The following is a 23,420-nucleotide window of genomic DNA, read 5'->3' as shown; positions in this document are numbered from 1 at the left end:
TAAAAGCCCCACCCACTCTCACAACCAAAACTGTCACTGTGTTCAGCAGTGGCTATTATGTGTTTAGTGGTTGAGTTTGCAGAGTTAGAAGGCAGTCAGTCCACATCACTTTTAAATCCTGGGTTTTGTTCGTGTGTTTCAGGAATATTTCAGGTAGTTTAACCAGGTCCATGACAGAGGGCTATTGCTCTGACTGTAGTGCAGATTATCCAAGTTCAGTTAGCAACTCTGTTACCTATAGGAGCTGTTTGGGGAGGGTGGGAATGAGTGGCCACTGCTTGCTCACATATTCTAGGGAGAGAGAGAGAGAGGGGTGGCTTAGCTATCTAGCAGGAGCACTAGGAGTTGCCCAGTCAAGACCAAGCCAGCCAAGCCTGCCAGTCATGGTACATCCCAGCAGAAAGCTGAAGGAGAAGATCCGCAGTAAGTTTTATCAGAGTCATTAAGGGGGAGGGAGTCTTACCAGTTGGGAGAGAGAAGACCCCCCCCCCCCAGGACAAGTAATCAGGCCCATTCCCGTACCACTCTGCTCTTGCTGAAAATAGAATGCTGATTGGGACTCTCGGGTAGACTTTTGCCCATCTGTGTGTGTCTAGCCCCCTTACCCACTTTAGTAATGGGTGCTAACCCTAACACTGCCCTTTCGCCCAGCCCTAACTACACTTTAACTTTAAAACCTTCCTGTAACACTGCCGCTATTCAGGCAAATTTGATGCTAGTGTTGGGGGGTAGTAGGGGGGGTAGTTTTAATATCGATAGAGGAAGTAGTTTTCGTCTCTCCATATTATTGTCTTTGGTTTTGTTCGTTGTTGTGTATGATCAAACTTATGTCCGTATTTTGCGTTTGACATTAGGGTGGTTTGGTCGTACACAATAGACTCAAACATATATAGGCGTAATAAAGTAAGTATATGCTGACAAATTATTTTTCCCTAAAACAGTTAAAAACTCACTGATAATGGAGCTGGCCATTTACACTTGTCGGATTTGAGGTGTCGTACTCTTATTGGCTGTATTAATCCCACTCTGACACAACCACATTCATAGTGATTTCAACAAGACCCAGTTTATTAGACTAGACTGTAACCTCTGCTTGTTGCTTGTACTGATTCTTTCTCGTCTGTTGTTTGTTAGGTGCTGTAGCCTTGGCTCCTGCATTATTTAAGATTTACTGTTTTTACTGGACACATTTTTGTATACAGTTCTGTGTAGCTGTATGTAATGCATGTACCTTTTTTTTTACTGAGTAATTAAGTTGCCCATTAGTGTGTCTGGTGATTTCATGGATATACTTGCATCCTGTTTGGTTTTCCAGTTAGTACTTTGTGCCTCGTCTTTCTGTCTCCCTCCCCTTTGCTTCCTTTCTATGTAACCCTAAGGTAGCACTGAAGTTATCAGTTTATTTATCCTTATATTCTGATTTCTAATGGTTTTCCAGACAAAAATGTGGCTATTTAATTAGTATGCTAAAAGGGTAAAAGTGAAAGATGAATATTGGGGACTGTATGTATGAAGTCTTTCAGTCTGCATTTGAGATTTTAATCCAAACTTTTCTGTTTATTTTAGGGGAAATTGTAGTAAATGAAGTTAATTTTGTAAGAAAATGCATCTCATCAGATACAACTAAGCATGACCTCTGGGGAAAGCTGCTGTGTACAAATTTCAAGATTTCTTTCATTACTGAAGATCCCACACCTCTTCAGGTTTGTACTTATTCATGTCTAAATTAAATGACTGTATGTATTGAATAACTTTTAACTCATTTACTCCAATGGAGCTCAGGAAGTCTGCACTGTAACTTCCAAAGGGGCGAAGCCTAAGCCTTCTGATAGAATCAAATTATGTCCTCACATTTCAAACAAATGTTTGCATCTCTGAAACCGTAGAGGTTACTAAAGAAGTATAAACTGCAAACTCTTCAGCACAAACTGTTTTTATAATGGTAGCATTCTTTAGATTCTAGGTCTTAAACCGAATTTTATAAGTCACAGTAAACACAGTAGCTACTGCATTTGTATTATTTTGTAAACAATTTACAGTATCCCAGCAACCACTTGTTACACACATGCTATCAGCAGCAGTTTATTCATCTAGCTGAGAGCTTTCATATGAAGCCAAGGAGTCCTGTCTGTGTTACTTGGTTGTTGAGATATTTAGAAAAATGTGAAATGTATATCTATATAAATTAATATCATAAAAACAGTTTATATCTACTTACCTGCACTAGACAGGGGTCAAATATTAATGCAGTTGAGTTTGCCATTGTGTAAGCTTTAAGATGAAATCTTTTAAAACCTTGTACATAGCCTGGCTTTGGAGTTATTGAGGCAAATATGAACAAGCAATATGACACCTAGAGGCATTAGTAGGAGTTAACTGAATATGCACCTGGAGGCGTCACTTGGATGTAATGAGTTAACACAACTCTGTTTCATTGTCTAATTTTAGCCGAAAACATTGGTATTGAAAGTCATTCTGCTAGAATATTAATTCTGCCCCTAGAGTAAGAGTTGGCTTATTTAAAGTATGCTCTCTTTTTTAGGATTTAGTAGAGTCTGTAATTGTCTGCTGGTGGACAAAGTTGTGCAATAATCCCCTACTGATGTATTTGTTAGTCAGTCACCACTGAATACTTTTTTTTTGACAACATTTGTTAATCTCTGTTTGTGACTCCCTCTTAAGTTAAGGTTGGAGTTCTCCATCTTGTCTGAATGTCCCACCATATGCACATACCCACTGCTGCAAGTGCTTTATTTCCATTATATGAGTTGAGTTCCTTGGAGCTGCAAGATGCCTGCAGAGACGCGAGTAGCATCTGTTGTTAGCTGTTTTTATCCATGCATTATGGAACTGCTACAGAGTGAAAAGTCACAGTTCATTTACATCATCCACTTGCATGTTTAGTTGATGGAGATGCAGGTGTTGAAAAAGAAGTCCATCCCAAAAGGGCAAAAGTGCATAAAAATAAAAAAAAAAGTTGCAGATTATTAAAATTAAATTGAATTTGAACGTTTTAAATTTCAGATCTCAGGAAAGCTGTTCTCTAGGACTCCATTGATGAAGTGGTCTTTGAACTGCCTACAGTGGACCTTACTTTAGATGATGCTCTAAAAATGTGGAAGTCTAAAACTTGTATTTTTGCATAAAAAGATACTGGGATGAGACTGGAGGAAAACAAAGACAGCTACTAAATAGATTTTTAGTGGTTAAAGATAAAATGATGGGCCTAGAGTTTTTTGGCCACCAAAATAACGTGCTTTGAAAGGCTTTCCTGAAATGTTGACCATAACAGTCTCAATAGAAACTGATAGAGAGAAATTGTATTTCCTTTACTGAATCAATAAACATTGAACTAGTCTCTTATTGGGTGATGTATACAGATCAGTAACTCAACAAGGCATAATTACATTAACATTTTAATATTCAGGATGCTGTTCAAGTTTGTCCTGCTCTTTGCAGTTTTAGTATCTTTACATGGACTGGATATAAACTCTTCTGTTCCTTTTGGATTGACACACTGACCCATGTGCAAAATGGGGAAAAAAGGGGATGAGGATGGATGGATGGAGTTCCTTTGGATTTACCACAGGAACACAAGCTGAAATATTAGAAACTCTCTGCTTTAGAAGTATTTAATTAAAAAGTAATAGGTTCCATTTCGACTTCCCAGCTTAGTTTTTGAAGAAGAGAAAATCAACTACACCAAATCTTTCACGAACCAACAATGTTTATTGCATAAAACAAAAGAAAAAACGTAAGTGCTTTTGCGATTATCAATATTGCTTCATCAGACAAATAATATGCAGTAAAAAACAGTTTAAATGTCATGTGAGGCTAATCAACTGATATTACGTTACTCAAAGTTAATCAGACACGTAAGCATTTAAAAATATATACACAAATATAAATATATAAATAGCTACTATAAGTAATAACAATTGAAAACATAACTTAAAGAAATGACTCCTATCACTGAAACAGTATAAAGGAATGCACAATTAAAGCTAGTAAGCATTAGAAAAAGTTATATATATCTCCTAATGCTTAAGGCGACTTGCCTTTAAAAAAGGTTTCAAAGACGTCGTCCCATTCAATCTTGGAGGTCTCTCAGCATTAAGTAAAAGAATCCATTCCTGCTCTACACTTTGTCTGATTCTCAATATCTCCCCCTCGTATGTTTGAGTGTACAACTTGGATGACTAAACATTTAAATGTGTGTGTGTGATCTGTCTGTCTCACATGGCTAGCTAGGACACTGTTCTCTTTGTTATTGTTAATATCTCTCCAATGCTCCTATCTTTGTACATCCTATTCATTTTACCCACATAATATGCATGGCAAATTTGACAAAAGGAAAAATAAACTACACGAGTAGTGCGACAGTCAGCATAACAAGTGCTCCTAATAGTAAAATAACATGTGGGGTGTGTGTATACCGTGCTCGTATAAATGTACCGACATGCCGAACATACTCTACAAGGAAAAGTGCCAGTGCGCATAGAGACAATTGGTCTATTAACATTTGTTTTGTGGCAAAGATGTTGTTTTAAACATTTATTATTCCTAAAAGAAAAAGGATCATTACCAATCTTGTCCATCAGTCCTGGCACCTCCTGCAAGATACTCCAATGTTTTTTAATAACAAAGACATATTCATTGATATCACGTGAGTATTGGAAAGCAACTCTAAAATTATTAGTCTTAGAGACAGATTCAGAAGTATGTGCCATAGCACTCCGGTATGGTTTACACCTATCACCTCTCTGTGCCCAAGCTTCATCAGTAGTGGCAATGATCTCTTTCTTAGAGTATCCCATAACTAAAACCTCTTGTTGAACAGCATCAAGCGCCATACGTGCTTCTTCATCATTGTTATATAGCCTAAGCACCCTATAAACTTGTCCCTTAAGCACATTTCTGGGTATGTGTCTTGGATGCATACTCTTTTTATGTAGTAAGGCATTTTTTTCTAGTTGGTTTTCTAATGATACTGCTCTGCAACAAATTCAACTCTGATTTCTTGATAGTCACTTCTAAAAAAATTAAGTTCAGTGGTGGAAAACTGATAGGTGAACTTCAAGAAATCAGTCGTACTATGCGTAATAGCCAACAAACCTTTCTAAATCATAACTATCACCTTTCCACAGCAAACAAATATCATCAACAAAACAAACATACCACAGGATGTTGCCAAGGACCTCATTAATTTCCAGCAAAAGGGAGCATTGTTCCCATGATACTAAAGCCAGATTGGCGTAGCTATTGGCACAAGCAGTGCCCATAGCCATGCCAGTCTTTTGAAGATAAAACTGATTTCCAAAAACAAAGACATTATTATCTATTCTCTTGGTGTCTTTGAGAATCGTATGACAGTCTTCAAGCAATTGATGTAGCTGGCCTTCCACATATATAGATAGTGGTTCGGTGCACCAACCTGCACCTGGACACTGTCATGCGATTCTCAAAGACACCAAGACTTTTCTTGAAAGATTGCAAAATAGATTGACAACAGTTAATAGTGATTATATGTTTGTGTCTATGGATATTGAGTCTCTCTCTACATCTATTCCAAATGTGTGGGGTGTAGACAAAGTGAGGGAATTTTTAAATCTGAATTGATGCTTTGATGATAAGATTTTACTTATTTGTAGTCTGATGGACCTCATATTAGAGAATAATGTCTTTTTTTGAAAATCAGTTTTATCTTCAAAAGACTGTCGTGGCTATGGGCACTGCTTGTGCTAATAGCTACGCCAGTCTGGCTTTGGTATCATGGGAACAATGCTCCCTTTTGTCGGACAGTAATGAGTTCCTTGGCAACATCCTGTGGTATGTTCATTTTGTCGACTATATTTTTTTGTTGTGGAAAGGTGATAGTTATGATTTAGAAAGGTTTGTTGGCTATATGCATTGTACGACTGATTTCTTGAAGTTCACCTATCAATTTTCCACCACTGAACTTAATTTTTTAGGTGTGACCATCAAAAAATCAGAGTTGAATTTGTTGCAGAGCAGTATCTTTAGAAAACCAACTAGAAAAAATGCATTACTACACAAAAAGAGTATGCATCCGAGACACACACCCAGAAATTTGCTTAAGGGACAAGTTTATAGGGTGCTTAAGCTACATAACAATGATGAAGAAGCATGTATGGCGCTTGATGCTATCCAACAAGAGGTTTTAGTTTGGGGCTACTCTAAGAAAGAGATCATTGCCACTATTGATGAAGCCTGGGCACAGAGGTGATAGGTGCAAACCATACCTGAGTGTTATGACACATACTTCTGAATCTGTTCCTACTACTAATAATTTTAGAGTTGTTTTCCAATACTCAAATGATATCAATGAATATGTCTATATTATTAAAAAACATTGGAGTATCTTGCAGGAGTTGCCAGGACTGATTGACAAGATTGGTAATGTTCCTTTTTCTTTTAGGAATAATAAATGTTTAAAACAACATCTTTGCCACAAAACAAATGTTGATAGACCAACTGTCTCTATGCGCACTGGCACTTTTCCTTGTAGACGATGTTCGGCATGTCGGTACATTTATACGAGCACGGTATACACACACCCCACACATTATTTTACTATTAGGAGCATTTGTTATGCTGACTGTCGCACTACTAATGTAGTTTATTTTTCCTTTTGTCAAATTTGCCATGCATATTATGTGGGTAAAACGAATAGGATGTTCAAGGATAGGATTTTAGAGCATAGGAGAGATATTAACAATAACAAAGAGAACAGTGCCCTAGCTAACCATGTGAGACAGACAGATCACACACACATATTTAAATTTTTAGTCATCCAAATTGTATACTTAAACATATGAGGGGGAGATATTGAGAATCAGACTGAAAGTGTAGAGCAGGAATGGATTCTTTTACTTAATGTTGAGAGACCTCCAGAATTGAATGGGACGACGTCTTTGAAACCTTTTTTAAAGGCACGTCGCCTTAAGCATTAGGAGATATATATAACTTTTTCTAATGCTTATTAGCTTTAATTGTGTATTCCATTATACTGTTTCAGTGATAGGAGTCATTTGTTTAAGTTATGTTTTCAATTATTACTTATAGTAGCTATTTATATATTTATATGTATATATATTTTTAAATGCTTAAGTGTCTAATTAACTTTGAGTGACGTAATATCAGTTAATTAGCTTCACATGATATTGAAACTGTTTTTACTGTCTGAAGTGATACTGATAATTGCGAAAGCGCTTACGTTTTTTTCTTTTGTTTTATGCAATAAACAATATGGGTTTGTGGAAGATTTGGTACAGTTTTCTTCTGCACCTCTCTGTACCCTGAGCCATTTTTGTTATATCCTTTAGTTAGTTTTTGTTTGGAAATCAAAGAATTATTGAGCAGAACTTTTTCAGGATGTCAATTTGTTGTAAGAGAGGCTACTTTCTTTTAAACCCAGTTGATGTTTTGTAAAGTCCAGCTTTGTTTGGCTTGCCTGAAGAATATGATGATCACTCTTGAATCACTTCTGCAGTACCCTAACTATACAAGCTATATCCTGCATAGGATAGAACCAGCTGGCCATTCTTCCACAGCCTTGAGCTTCTGACACTTGTGCCCAGGCTGCTGGTTGCAGAAGCCTTAAATACAGAAAACTAGCATCCTTGGAGAGAAAAGCTTCAGTACTTTCATGCCACCCTTAGAGCGAGCTGCTCTTGGATTTATAATAGGATTGATGGTTGGCCGGTGGTCTTCTATTGCAGGGTAGATAAGCTTCCTTTGGGGATTACCTTCCATAGTGAATTATTTTCTTCGAAACATGGGCTGATTGTTATGAGAAACATTATTTTATGATTAGAAATGTGTGATGTTCTTCATGTTTCACTGTTGCAGTCATCACACTTGGGTTAGCTGCCTGCAGATAGCCCTCAATTGGTCCGAACACCACAGTCTTAGTATTTCTGTGTCAGATGCTGTCACTTCTTCCATGACGTCAGGTCATCAGGGCTATAAAACAGTCAGTCGACGCCATTACATCAGTCTTTCTTGCCAAGGAGCCCGAAGCAGAAGCAGTTCGCAAGTGCCGGTCGGCCGCTACCTGAAGTTTTCATTTTCAAGTTTGTAATCCTGAAGCCTTCTAAAGCTAAGTACCCCATTGGGGACCTTTTTTCTTGCTCAAACCGATGTCAGAAAAAGTTAACAATTGTCTTGCCTGTGAAAAGCAAATACCTCACAGAGATTTTCATTCTTACTACGTCACCTGTTTAAGCCCAGACCATGACGTCCCTCGCTGTCAGTTTTGTGCCTTGTTTAACCCCCAAACCATTCGTTGTCGGGCTATCTTTGTCACAAAATTCTTTCGCTCTCATTCTCCGTATTCCGAAATGGGTTCGGTAAGCCATACGAATACCGATCTTCCGAAAAAAACGTAAAGATAAAGACAGACAGACTGCATAGGTCCAAAACTGCCAACGACACTTCCATTAAGCTAGTAACCAGTCCGCTGGTACTCATTGAGGCGCCTTTGCAGCCCCTGATGCCCGCTTCTATGGATTTGCAGGCCTCTGCTGAGACCCATTCGGATTCTGGTATGCCGTGAGATGCTTCTTCCATTGTGGAACCTGCGGATTCTCTACCTTGGATAGGTCAAGATCTGCTGTGCAGGCACCGGCTTCTGAGGGTGTATTCCGATGTACCGATGTTCGGATCAAACTGACGATTTAGTTTTTTGCCAAACCTACCAAGTTTCTTAGGCCCAGAGTATGCACTACGCCTAGAAAATCGATGACCAAAGCACATGCTCAAGCTCCTATGCCACAAAAACAAATGCTTAGAATGGCTGAAGACCTTGTCACCCTAATTGGGGGAAGCCAGCCTTCCCCTGCTAAAAGACAAAGAATTGAGTTTACTAATGATTCTGTAGACCAGAAGTCCGATGACTCTGACCCTTCTGATTAACAGGACATGCCCTTAGCCTATGAGGATTCAGATGCAGAGGAATCCGTTCCCTCTGCCTCCCTTCCAGAGGATTTTTCTTTTGGTGAAACCTTGCATACTTTAAGAGAGCATTTCTGCTGGGAATGCCAAGAACCATCCTCAGTCCAAAAAGATACGCAGAGAAGTTTTAGAGTTGTCTCCGCACAGGCCTCTAGCTATACCCCCTGTCCTGGATGTTGTAGATGATGTTTTTATGGAATCAGGTCTTACTCCAGATACATTATCCCTGGCCCCTAGGAAACCTGACAGGTACTGCAGAGTACCTGATTCCCACAAATTTCTCAAGAATCCTGCTGCTGATCCAGAGACCATATCCTAGGGACCTAAATGTATAAAGGCTACTACAGCCAAAAATCCTACCCCTTCGGACAGGGATTCCAGAGCTTTAGACAGATGGGGTAAGAAGGTATATACCTCTGCAACTCTTGCCATCAGGGCATTGAATTGCCAGTTTCACGTGTTGGAAGTACCAGCAACATATTATGGAACTAATTAAACAAAAAAATGGTGTTAACTTCCAGATTGTGCAGAAAATAAAGATTTACAAGAGCTAATGCATTCTGCAAACCAAGTTAGTAAGCATACTTTGCAGTGTGGCTTTGATGCCCTAGAAACTTCTTGCAGGGCTGCAGTCACTGGGTCTGTACTGAGAAGGCATGCTTGGGTGAAGGAACATACATTGCCAGATCATGTCAAATCCAAATTACTAGATGCTCCTTTAAATAAGGACTGTTTGTTTGGCACCAAACAGAAGTAGTTCTTAAAAAGATGGAAGAAAAACCTAAATCTATGCAAACTGTCAAAGAATTCTTACAAGTGCAGCCACCTAGATTCAGTAGCCATTGGCCTTCAAAAAATGGCCCTTTCCAGCCCCTTCCAGGCCTTCCCAGACCAAACCCAGGGGAAACAGGCCACCCAGTCTACAGTCTCAGGGTATGCAGAGATCTATACAATGGAGTGCCCTCACATCAAAAACAAGGAGTGGTAAGCCACCCCCTTATGGAAAAAGTTCACAATGACTTTTCAGTTATCCTTCCCAGCCCTGCCCAATTACTTGTGCCTCTAGGAGGAAAGCTTGCCCTTCATGCAAAAAACTGGATGTCCATTACTCTGGTCCAATGGGTTTTAAACATTGTATCCCAGTGGTACAAATTCTACTTTAATTCACTGCCCAACCCCAAGCAGGTTTCCACACCTTCCTCCAAACCAGTAGGCAGAGCCTCAAAAGCAAATACTTTCCTTGCTCAATATCAGAGCTATTCAACCTGTTCCAGTAGAACAAAGTGGTCAGGGTTTCTACTCCAGAGTTTTCCTGGTGCACAGAAAAGAGGGCTGTTGGCACCCAAACCTGGATCGATCAATTCTCAACACTCCTCTGGTGGTCCCAAAATTCAAGATGCTTACCCTGCAGCAGCTTCTCCCTATGCTAGCCAAGGTTGCCTGGTTAGTCACTCTAGACTTAAAAGAAGCTTATCTGCACGTCCCCATAAGGGAGTCATGCAGAAAATATCTACGTTTCAGGGCAGGCTCTATGCACTATCAGTTCTCTGCACTTCCCTTTGGCTTATCTACTGCGCCCAGAGTATTCACAAAGTGCCTGGCTCCAGCCATTGCATACTGCAGGCAGAGAAATATCCAAATTTTCCCATACTTGGACGACTGCCTGATTCAAGCGGACAGTCAGGAATTGCTACTTCAGCACCTGGCATTTGTAAAAAGCCTTCTCACTTCATTGGGGTACACCATCAACGAAAAGAAATCACAACTGGTGCCCAGTCAAAAGATCGTATTCCTGGGAGCAAGCTTGGACACAACTTCCCATATGGCATTTCTCACTTCAGAAAAACAGATCTATCTGACAAACTACTTCAAACAAATGACCACCAGAACCCAGCTATCTGCAAGGAAAATACTGCAAGCCCTAGGGTTCATGGCCTCATGTATTCTGCTAATTCCATATGCAAGACTGCATATGAGAAAACTTTAATGGTACTTAAAAAGTCTTTGGTGGCAACATTCTCAGGACCTGGAAACATTCATTCCTATCATACCTTGTCTAAAGGCAGAGTTCCTTTGGTGGGCAGAAGCATGCAACCAAAACAAGGGACTGTTTTTTACTCAACCCCTCGCCTCCCAAACCCTGACAACAGATGCATCAGGCTATGCATGGGGGCTCACATGGCAGGCAAATGCATTCAGGGCCACTGGAGTCCAGGGCAGATTCTCCTGCACATCAATCAAAAAGAGATGCTAGCTGTACAGAATGCTCTGATAGCCTTCAAACACCTAATCCTTCCAGGACAACTGCTTATAAAAACAGACAACACCACAGTTATGTGGTACATAAACAAGCAGGGGGAAACCCATTCTTACCCACTGTGCAGGTTAGCCATGGCCCTGTGGAACACAGCCTTGAGCAGCCAAGTGCATCTACAAGCTCTATTCCTGCCAGGCAAACAAAATTCACTGGCAGACTTGAGCAGAAATCTCCTAGACCTACATGAGTGGAAATTGGAGTTCAACACCCTCAACTTTCTGATCCAGAGGTGGGGGACACCGGAGGTAGACCTCTTTGCCTCCCTTGAGAACCACCAGCTGAGCAAATACTGTACACGGAACCCTCACAACAGGGCCTGGAAGGTGGATGCCCTATCCTTTCAATGGGAAAACCTCTCAATTTTTGCCCCCCGCCCCTTCTCTCAAGAATACTACTCAAGATGAAACTGGACAGACCAAGGGCAATTATTATTGCCCCAGACTGGCCATGCCAGCACTGGTACTCACTCTTACACAGCCTGACAACAGTGCCACCCTGGCACCTTCACCAGACTCCTACCCTGCTGTCTCAGCAGGAGGGACAGATTTTGCATCCACTTTTGCAAACCATAAACCTTGCAGCCTGGCTTATCCCTTGAATACTCCACCAGCAACCCTAAGCAAACAGGTGCTGGATGTCATTCTTAAAGTCAGAAGGCCTAGTACTAGGAAATCCTATGCTGAAAAGTGGAAAAGATATTGTTCTTGGAATCTGTCTCAAGGGAAGGACACAGCAGTGCCCTCCTTACCTCTAATCCTGGATTACCTAGCAGAGCTACTTCACAGAGGCCTATCCTTCTCTCCATTAAGATTCATGCCTATGCCATCTCAGCTTATTATAATACTAAGCCACCTCTATTTTCTCACCCTCTCCTCAAACAGTTCCTGAGAGGGGCTAACAACTTAAGAACCCCCTAGGAGAGCACCAACCCCTGCCTGGGACCTTAACTTTGTACTGGAAAAGCTCCCGGTTCCTCCTTTTGAACCTGCTTGCCTCAGCAGAGTTAAAATTCCTGTCTTGGAAGACAGCCTTGGTTTTAGCCATAACTTCAGCAAGAAGAGTGTCTGAGTTACAGACACTAATGGCTGTGGAACCCTTCATTATTTTCCATGCTGACAGGGTTTCCCTCAGGACTAACCCGTCCTTTATGCCTAAGGTGGTGTCCAGTGTGGCCTTAAACCAATCCATCCATTTGCCAACCTTCTTCTCTAACCTTCAGAATAAAAAGAAAAAGATCCTGCACTCCTTGGAAGTGCACAGACAGCTCAGGTTCTACCTTGACAGGATTAAGCCTTTCAGAAAATCTGACCAGCTGCTAGTCAGCTTTGCTACAGGGGCAGAAGAGGGTAAGGCCATTTCAAAACAAACCATTTCCAAATGGATAACACATTGCATCCATTTATGCTACAAGCACCATGGAAAACCTACCCCACAGGGGATCAGACCACATTCCAGTAGGGCTACTTCCACCTGTACAGCATTTCTCAGGGGAGTCCTTACCAAGGACATTCTGGAAGCTGCAACCTGGAGTTCTGTACACACCTTCACCAAGTATTACCACCTACCTATCTTTTCTAAATCCAGGGCTGGATTTGCTACAGCAGTCTTGCAAGGCCTACTAGCCAGCCCTAACCCTTCTTGACTGCCTCCACCCTTCCTCAGCTTTGGGAATCAACCGAAGTGTGATGACTGCAACAGTGAAACATGAAGAATATAGTACAGTTGTGTACACTTACCATAAATGTAGATGTTCGAGTGTATTCACTGTTGCAGTCCTGGTTTCCCTCCCTCCAACCCCCTGGTTTTCGTTCTTTCTACCTCTCTATGGCCATTCCTAATGACATTGGTATTTACTTTTTTACTAGTGGTGGTCCCCACCATATGCTAGCTCCCTATTTGGGGGCTCCTGACATTTGGGGCAAGAAAAATGGATGTAATGGCATCGGCTGCCTGTTTTATACCCCCTGGAGACCTGACGTCATGGAAGAGGTGACAGCATCCGACGCAGAAATACCAAGACTCTGGTATTCAGGCCAACTGAAAGCTACCTGCAGACAGAATAACCCAAGTGTGATGACTGCAACAGTGAATACACTCGAACATCTGCATTTATGGTAAGTGTACACAACTGTACTTTTTGCTGGACTGTCTCGAGACTGGCTTGTCTGATGGACTGTTTACCTTCTTTTTTAAACTTTTACTGTTTGTGCTTATTTTAAGCACTTTTGTGGGGAAATTTTGTGATTATTATTTTGGGACTTGGTCGTTATATATTTTGCTTGTGAGCACAACTTTTGACAACTTACCTATCACTGATTTGCTGTAGCTGCTCATACCAGGAATTTGGCAGAACTCTGGAGCAGCATACCGGTACTCTGGAATTATGTAAAAAAATTTTTAGTAAGCCCTTGCTAACACATTGGGTTTAGTCTGTGCTTCAGCCATTGGCGAGTGAGACTGCTACGGCCATTACTGATACCTCAGACCATTCAGTTTGTTTTCCTGATCTGTCTTATGCGACAACTTCAGCCACCATGGACTAGGGTTGGGCATGTCCTCTGTGGCTGTTCAGATGCACTGGAGGGCATAAGAGAGCCTGCCATGTCAGTCTCGGAGGATGGAGTTGGGGAATGGATCTCTGCGTAGCCAGACTGAGAGACTTGTCCCAGGAATGAAGCTTCAAGCTGGAGTCTGTTTCTTTGTAGGGATGTCCCTAGGAAAAAAGAAGCAAAAGGTTAACCATTTATCTTCCTTAGACTTTTCTGTAGATTAGAAAGAGTTTACTGGCTTGTCTCAAGGTTTATTGCAGACATGAAAACATCCAAGGTGTGACTGGAATTTTTGTACACAAAAAAGTCATTTCCCTCAATTTTTGAAAATTCTCTGTTTGGTGATCTCTGTTGCAGTATTCATAACCAGTGGGATCTCCTGTCAAGAATAGCCCTACATCCAGCCAGTATACCAAAGCCTTTAGTTCTTATCAGGGATGTACGTCAGACATTGTTCCCCACATCCGCATAGGGCATAAAGAAGGCATTTTAAGTGCTGGCATTTCAATAGGGTGCCTTTCAAGCTCTTTTTGAACCAGCTCAGCAGGCTGATTTACAGTTCATTACATGAAAAACAGTGTTACTGATTGCTCTAATATCTACAAGAAGAGTATCTGAGCAGCAAGCTGTTACAGTGGGCCAACCCTATTTTGGTATTCCGTTAGAGTTTGAGAATAAACCTCTCATTTATACCTAAAGTGGTTTCAGACTTTACATTAAGCCAAATTATCTATCTCCTTGACTTCTTTCCAGAATGTAAAAAGCAGCAAGAATGGATTCTTCATACTCTGAATGTACATAGGCAGCTCCGGTATTATTTTGACAGAACGTAAACTTTCAGGAAAGCTGAGCACTTGTTTTCCTATGAAGGTAAGAAAAAAGGGCAACCTTTGTCAAAGCAGACTATTTCCAGATGGTTGTCCCTTGCTAGTTCTTTTTGTTGTTCCCACCATAATAAGACATGTCCAGGCAGGGTCAAGGCTCAGTCTATGAGGGCCTTGGCTTAATGCTTTGCCAGAGATGATCTGCATCTGTTGCCCCTGGGATTCCGGATAATGGCTAAGGCTCTTGCCGCCCCTATTGTGCCTTTTTTGGGAAAGGTTCAAATGACAAATTCACCACCATAACAGGAACAGGCCGGATACTGGCTAAGGCTCTTGCCGCCCCTATTGTGCCTTTTTTGGAAAAGGTTCAAATGACAAATTCACCACCATAACAGGAACAGGCAAGCAAAAACTGAGGGTAATGCTACTCAATGCTAGAAGTCTAAATCTCAAAATGCACTCACTCGAGGCACTCCTTAAAATGGAGAACATTGATATCTGTGCAGTGACTGAGACCTGGTTCAAGGTTCCAGAGAGCACCCCTGCACTACTAGGCTATAACTCTCCACACTTTTCGGCCATGTAACCTGGACCGGAACACCAAAGGCGGAGAAGTGTCCTTATTCATTAAGGAAATCCACACCTCCAGGCTAGTTGCTCAGCATAATGCATCTGAGGTTATCCAAGTGCAACTAACTCTGGGCAAAACTGCAGTCCAAATTGTAGCTTGCTACAGATCCCAAACAATGCCCCAAGATTCCCACTCCTCTTTTCTTGATGTACTGGAAATATTAGGGTTCAACCAAACACCCTAATAATGGGTGATTTCAACTACCCCCACCATTAACTGGGAAAACTACTCGTGTACCAACTCCTTCACACAACGCTTTCTGGAATTCATAAACTCCAATGCCCTGGATCAACTTATCCACACCCCCACCAGGGTCAACAATTTCCTAGACCTAGTCATTACCAGCATGAGTGACCGGTGTTCCACACCTGAAGTCAACTCCTCATTGGTCCGATCTAACCATAAGCTAATCGCCCTTGATATCCACATCCCGCCCCCACCTCCATTAAGGAAACCACGGTAAAAAAATGTCTCCAAAGCCAACTTCATGCTTCTTAAGACAGAAGTGGTGAACTTCATGACATCCATGCAGATGGACAATACAGTTAAGACTGCTGAATCCTACACAAATGCTCTCTATAAGCACTTACATGAGTGCATGGATCGTGCTATCCCAAACAGAACCAAGACGCTATCCTCCAGAAAAAAAAGGAAGCCAATCTGGTGGTCCCCTGCCATAAACAAACTGTACAACAGAAGGAAGACATTGTTGCAAAAGAGTAAAATCCCATGAGTGGAGGGGCTCCCTGGTCAGCCTCAGTAAGAAGCTGAGATCACTTATAAGATCTTCCAAAGCTAGCTACGAAAACAAAATCACCACTGATTCTAAGGACAGCCACAATGCATTCTATAGCTATGTTAATCTCAGTGGCAACACCCAGATGGGCTCTGAATTACAGCACAATGGCACGAAAATTACAGAACCAACGGATATTGCCAACATCCTGGCAAATAGGTTAATTGCTAACTTTACCCCCCACCCTCACTCCCTAAAGGGCCCATATCTATACAGGAAGAATGCAGAGTCCCTGTAATCACAACTACGCAGGTAAAAGCTGCACTCTCTAAAGCCAAAAACACAGCATCCATGGGACTGGACAACATCCCAGGCTGCATTTTACACCAACTTCAGAACGAACTGGCTCCCCACCTAAGCACCATGTTCAATCATAGCCTCACATCAGGCTTTGTGCCCACTGAATGGTGTACAGCAACAGTTATCCCACTCCACAAAGGGGGAGCCACCACTGATCCTGGGAACTATCGCCCTATTAGCCTGATGAGCCTGGTCTGCAAGGCCATGGAACGTATCATCATGGAACTCGTAAACAAAGACATTGGTAATCTCCAAACTCTGGATCCCATCCAGTTAGGGTTTGTGAAAGGCAGAGCATGCCTCCTGAACCTGATTGACTTCTTTGAGGCAGTCGCCAAAGCTGTAGATGAGGATAAGGAGGTTCACACAGCCTATCTTGACCTTGCCAAGGCTTGCAACACCATCCCCCATTCTGGAATTATAGCTAAGCTCACTAAACTAGGTATAAATCCCTACGTCACAAGATGGGTTGCCAAGTGGCTCACTGACAGAACCCACACTGTAAAAGTTGCACACTCCAAATCTGACTTCAAACCAGTGACAAGTGGAGTACCACAGGGTTCAGTCCTGGGACCTCTCCTGTTGGTATCTACTTCTCTGAAGTACAGGCTAACACAGAAGGCCTCTGGCTAACGAAGTTCGCAGATGACTGCAAACTAGGAACCATAGTAGAGTCCCCAAATGATGTGGACATCCTACAGAAGGGCCTCGCTGAGACAGATGCCTGGTGTCAGAGCTATGGCCTCAAGCTCAATGCCAAAATGTGCAGTCATCCCCTTTGGTAAAAACTCTGTACCCATGAACTACTACATAGACAGCAGTCTACTTAACACCGAATATGTCATGAGACCTTGGGACCCAGGTGGACAGTAGTCTGTCCTTTGATAGTCACATCGCCACAGTAGTCAGGAAGCCCTGCGTGGCACACCTCATCATAAAAGGGTTCTCATCCAGGAAAAAAAAGAGGTCATTGTTCCCCTCTACTCGACACTAATTAGACACATTATAGAGTACAACTCCCCTTTTGGAATGTACCTCACAAGACATCTGCAGCAGCTGGAAAGGCCACAGAAGTACCTCACAAAGAGGATTACTGGCCTCAAACAGATGTCCTACACTGACCATCTCTAAAAATTCCAGCTTTACTCCGTAGCATATCACTTACTCCGAGGTGATCTCTGCCTAACATATAAAGATATGTCAAACCCAGAGCTGTTGGACATGCTACACCTAAAGAAATCCCAATCCCTCCGAGCTACATGCTGTAGGGATCTAAACATTGTCACTACAATACACAGAACATGCTAGAGGAATAGATTCCTGTCCCAGTGACTTCCCATACTCTGGAACAGGCTACCCATTTATGTCGAGCAAAGTTCTTCATTAGCACTCTTCAAGAAAAATCTTGATGAGTGGATGGGAAATAGGAAATACACCCCTGGGATCACTTCTGTGTCTCTGCGCTACAGTGGCACAGGAAAATAACTTTTTTTGGGTGGCGTAAGCTGGGAAACCTTGTTGGCTAGGCTTACGTAGGCCTTCGGGCCAATAGCCTAGTACCTATGAAAGGGATGAGGCAGCTACTTGGTCCTCTTTATGTACCATTACAAAGCACTGCAAACTAGATTCCTTTTCGTGGTCTAGAACAAGCTTTCCTAGGGCCATTCTCCAGGGGTTCCTGGATGCTCATCCTTCTTTCTCCCAATCTGTGTAAGCTCTGGTATTCTACATCTGTAGCTTTAACTGCTGCAACCATGATTTATGAGTGAACATAGTGCAGTTTTGTAAGTAAACGTAACATAACACTAGACATTATTAAATCATTTCTGTATTGGTTACTTTGTCCATCCCTCTTTTTATGTCTGTCTATGCAAGGATAAGGATTTGTATATCTGTACCTAACTTTACCTTCTTTATCAAGACTGCTGCCTGCCTTATACAGTTGGCAGTAAAGTCTTAAGCATTTGATGCCTAAGCTGCTGGTTTTCTCCACTTGGAGCTCATGGTAGACTGGCCAGTTATGTCCTAGGCAGGATATAACCCATGTAGCTTAGGCCACTCCAGAAATAATTTAATCAAACATCTACTGTTATGGTGAGTTTACTTACACAACTTTACATTGCAATTATGCAGTTATTTATTTACCTGTTAAACCCATTAGCCACAAGTGACCCTTTCCAGAGGCAACCTGTTTGGTTAACTTAGAGTCACAAAGTAGGCAAATGGATGCTTACGACATCAAACTCTGGGGTTGCACAAATCAGCTTCTTAACAGACCATTGCTTTAATTTTCTGCAGTGTCTGGCAGATTTGTGGAAATGGCTGTTGCTGCCAGGTCGAAATAATTGTGGAAGTAGCTTTTATGCAGGAAAGGCCCATAGTATACTTTTGAAATGAGCTGTACTAGTTGAGACACTAATTGCTTTTATTTACTTATTTATGTATGTATGTGTGTATTTATTTATTTGACATTTGTTAACCGGGTTGGTCCAACTGAGCCAGAGGTTCATTTTCAGTGGACCCGAGGAGAAAAGCTCCAGAGATTTACAAACACAAGAACAAATTTTAACATGGTTAATAATTAATCGCAACACAATTCAAAAAGCGGTAGTAATGCAGTAACAGATAATTAAGAAGTACAAAACAAAAAGTGAACAAGATAATAATACAATGCAAAGAATGATGGTAGTTGGGCTTGTACAGTGTTTGCTTTTTTGTGCTGAAGATATTTCAATAAGATATACACAAATCTGTTTAAAAGTGCATCTGATGTTGTCCTTTTCATTCTTTCCTCAACTGATGGCTCTGATCCAAGACTCTGAGATGACTCTGCTACTTTTACCAGGTCTTCGGATACAAAACTCTGGAGCCACCTACCTTTACCCATAATGCCCTACAAACCTAATCTCAGATCTCATTTGCCATCATTCAGCTTCATATGCAGGTCCTGTAGCTCTCAAGCTTTGGGAGTTATTTTCAAACAGTCGTGTGTTAAATTTTTAAAAAAACTTTATCCCTGCTGGGAATGTATCCATTGTCTGGGACCTGATCATTTGGAAGTGGATTGCACTATTTGCTCTGTGTTCAATTCCAAAGCCCTTACTGATCGAAGAAGCAAGCTAGTATTGAAGTGCCGCCTTCTTTCTGCTTTCATAGCTGGGGCTCAAACCCCCTTCACAAAACTGGATAAGAGGAAGACTGACTCTGCTTCCAAGGATAAGAACTTGCATAAGAGATCACCAGATTGTACATTCTCGTTGGCTCCTTCATCAAAGCCACCAAGTAAGATGACTAAAAAATCAGATCCAACCACTTTGGTTCCAGCTGTTACTAAATCTAGAACACCCCGTATCCAAATACCTCCACTCCTACTGGATCCAGTCATATCTTGGCCCCATTCACCTTTCTTGGAGATTCCCCCCCACAGACATTCAAGACCTTCTTCCACATCTTCTCTTAGGTCTTCCAGAAGCTTATCCAAGGCTGATGTGGATAGGATGATGAGAAAATTTCTCAGAGCTCCAATCCAGATGGGACTGCTCCAACTCCCACTGGAGCAGTGGTCCAAAGTTTGTTCACTTCTCCCTTGGTCTCTCCTTCTCCAATCCAACCCACTGTTTTGGAGCCCTTGGATCCAAGACCCCTGGAGGTGTCCTCATTATGTCAGAAGACTGTTTGTTCTTTAACTTGGCTCTGAGTCTTTCAGAGACTGATAACTCTTAGAGTCAAAGTATCTGCATCAGGTCCGAGGGGTTGGGATCGACTCCAAAACTATCAGAACCATCTCTGCCTCGGGCCTTTGGTGCTGGACAGCTGGGGTCCAACTCTTTCCTCATGTGGCGTGTTTGTGGGGTTGCAGGAGGTGATGGTTCAGGAATTATTGACTCCTTTGCCATCGACTTCAGTATCCGCCAGCCACTCTGCCTTCAAGGTTGTAGAGAGGACCTCTTTTTATAGAGAAAGGACATCCCTGCCCTTCTCAGATCAGGTAACTTTACCTCCTTCTGGTCTCTGCTCTGAGCCTCATTTCTCCATTCCACTGAGACAGCCAGCCCAGTCAAGTCTCCAGTCGGCCCCTCAGACATCCTCATCGCTTCCGATACTTCCCCATACCATCCCACTGAGGAGGTTATTGGAAGAGGATGTGTAAAAGGAGACACCTAGATTCCCCTCTGGAATCTCTCATGAAGCATATTGATTTTGATGAAAGGGAATGGTCTCCCAGATTTCAGCCTGAAGACGTCTCTTTTGGATACATTCTTGAGCTCCTAAAACAAAAAAGTGGTTGGTTTGCTGATACCCCCTCCCAGGAGGACTCTGTTTCTTGAGGCTTTTGGGTCTGACCCGACTCCTTCTTGGGTGACTCCTCCAACTGACAAAACTCCTAGATCCTGTCCTAAGGGTCGCATACACTGGAGCATGGGGGGTCTCAGTTGATGCCATGTTTGTAGCAGCAGCTACCAAAAAAGAGCTTTTGGAACCGAGATCTTCTGTCCATCCCTCTAATACGGGGTCCAGGACCTTGGACAGCTTTGATAAGCATATGTTTGCTTCAGCAACGTTTGCACTCTTCTCACTGAATTACAAGATTACAAAAAGATTTGACCAAAGAACTTTTCAAATCTCTTTCTAGGCCCATGACTGCTGAGTATCAAAATAGAGCATCCTCACCACTGCCCACCCTTCAGTCAATTTGTAATGCATCCATGAGACTGATCTCCTGTGCAGCGGAAGGTACCTCACGGGCTGTGAGTTCAGGCATAGCTATTAGATGTGCCTGGATGCGACTGTATGATTTTGTTTGGAGGCATTTAAGCCTTTGTTCATCAGTGGGCTCTCTGATGGATCTTCCTTATTTGGCCCCAAGGTAAAGGACATGCTGTCCAGATATGAGCAAGAGGGAAGGACTATGTTTGCTGTGGGCATACATTTTTCTACTCCTCAAAGACCTTTCTCTAGGAATCAATGGGGAGGTAGAAAAATCTGGATTCACAAATCCCAGGGGCCGTTTCAGGAGTCGCATGGAGATAATTCCCCCAGGAGCAGAGGGGGGAATTCAAGTGGAAGATGCCGTCCTAGCAGCAGAGGTGTCCACATATCAGAGGCTTCTGGGGTTCCTTCTCCAACAAAGCCCTACCAGGACTCCTGATGGGAAGCCTGACTGTTACCCTCCAGATGCAGTCTGGTGGTGGGGTGTTTGTCTCTGCACCAAAGAGCCTGATGATCTATATAATAAAAGATTCCTTGGTGCAGAGTATATCGTACCATTTTCCCAAATCCCCCCCCCCACACACACACAAATAAAAAGCATCCCTGATGGTTCCACCCAATCAGAGGAAAGCAGCAGTACTAGAAATAGAAAAACTGCTTGAAAAAAGTCATCCAGAAGGTCCCTGGACCAGAGAGGATCCAGACCCTATTCATGATTCTTTCTGCTGCCAAAAAAGACAGGGGACTTGAGACCAATTTTGGATCTCTGCAAACTGAATCAGTTTATGCAATATTCAAGCTTCTGGATGGTCACAATTCAGTCCATTTTGCCTCTTCTGCAACAGGATGATTGGATGTACTCAATAGATTTTCAGGATGCGTACTATCACATCAAAGTGAACAGGTGCTTCAGAAGATGTATGCTCTTCCGGCTGGGAGCCAGTCATTACCATTTCAGAACATTGCCCTTTTGTCTTACCACAGGCCCAGGGTGTTCACCAAATGCATGGCAATGTTAGCAGTTCACTTGAGACTCCTGGGATATACTGAATTTTCTCCATACCTAGATGACTGGCTCCTATCTTTCCCAACCAGGCATAGATTCCTACAGGCAAGGAATTACTTGCTCCAGTTCTTCATCTAGGCATCAAAGTCAATTGTAATGAATCTCATCTCACACCTAAGCAGAGTCAGGAGTTCACTAGAACTCCTCTGAACACAGTCAATCAGATAGCCTGTCTTCCTCCTGCTTGAATCCAGACACTGGGATCCCAAGTCAGGAAAGTAATACAAAATTCTTCTCTTCCATCCTGACTAATTTTACAAGCCTTGGGATCTATGGCAACTGCTATCATCCTCGATCCTCTGGCCAGATTTCACATGAGAAAACTTCAGTGGACCCTGTCAACTCAGTGGTCTATTCTTTAACTGCTCCAGTCAATGTCACACACGTATGCAAAAGGTATTTTCTGTGGTGGATACATTTGAAAGAACTCCCGGAAGGCCATCCATTTGTTCTCCTCCTGCCCATGGCCATGGTGACCACAGATACCTTCCAACTGGGGTGGGGCACACTACTTGAGAAGGACATTCCAAGGTATGTGGTCCCCCAAAGAGTCCAAGATGCAAGTCAATGTCCTGGAAATGAGAGCAGTTCTTTTAGCATTGCAGGCCTTTCAAGCCATTCTCCTGTCCGGGACAGTTGCCATTCAGGCCGACAATATGTCACTGGTCTGGTACATCAACAATCAGAGAGGAACCAAGTCTTGTAGGCTTTGTTGAGAAACGGTGTAAGTGTGGCAGTGGGCAGTCTCTTCTGGTCGCTTTCTAATAACAGTACACATTCCAAGGGGAACCAGTGTGATTGCAGACAGACTAAGCAGGTCCATTCTGATGCCTCACGAGTGGTCTCAGTGTCAGAGTAGAGGAGAGAATTTTCCGTCGATGGGGCCAGCCATGCTGCAACTTATTCACGTCTCCCCTCAAGTGCAGCAGGTTTTTTGTCCTGACCCCTCCAAACAGGGGAGTCACTGAGAGATGCTCTAGTCCAAGATTGACCCCCAGGCTGTCTTTTGCTTACCCACCATTACCTTTCATCCCCCCCAAATTTATACAGAAAGTGTTCCGGTTGCAGAGTACAAATATCCTCATTTTCCCCTTCTGGCCTTTTCAGATTTGGTTCTCCTTCCTCTGGCCTCTTCTACATCTACTCTGGATACTGAATCCAACTCCAGACCTTCTGTCTCACCCGACAGAGACTACTCATCCAGACATAACAGGCCTCAAACTGACTGCATGCTTTCTCCAGTTCCATTTA

At 42.4% G+C, this 23,420-nt stretch overlaps 1 protein-coding gene across 2 annotated transcripts in view; it reads left to right on the top strand.

Moving 5' to 3' along the window:
* The window catches only part of MTMR10 (myotubularin related protein 10), a 1,193,387-nt gene that overhangs the window by 292,637 nt on the left and 877,330 nt on the right, over positions 1 to 23,420 (top strand). For both annotated transcript variants that reach the window (XM_044078705.1, XM_044078706.1), the window contains exon 3: positions 1,567 to 1,703. In XM_044078705.1, the coding sequence (XP_043934640.1) occupies positions 1,567 to 1,703 (137 nt within the window). The remainder of the gene's footprint in view (positions 1 to 1,566; positions 1,704 to 23,420) is intronic.

This window comes from Protopterus annectens, chromosome 7.part1 (assembly GCF_019279795.1).
Source record: "Protopterus annectens isolate FY-2018-M chromosome 7.part1, PAN1.0, whole genome shotgun sequence".
In the NCBI taxonomy this organism is placed as follows: domain Eukaryota; kingdom Metazoa; phylum Chordata; order Ceratodontiformes; family Protopteridae; genus Protopterus; species Protopterus annectens.
The sequence above is the reverse complement of the archived record's forward strand: the minus strand, read 5'-3'. Positions and strand labels throughout refer to the sequence as shown.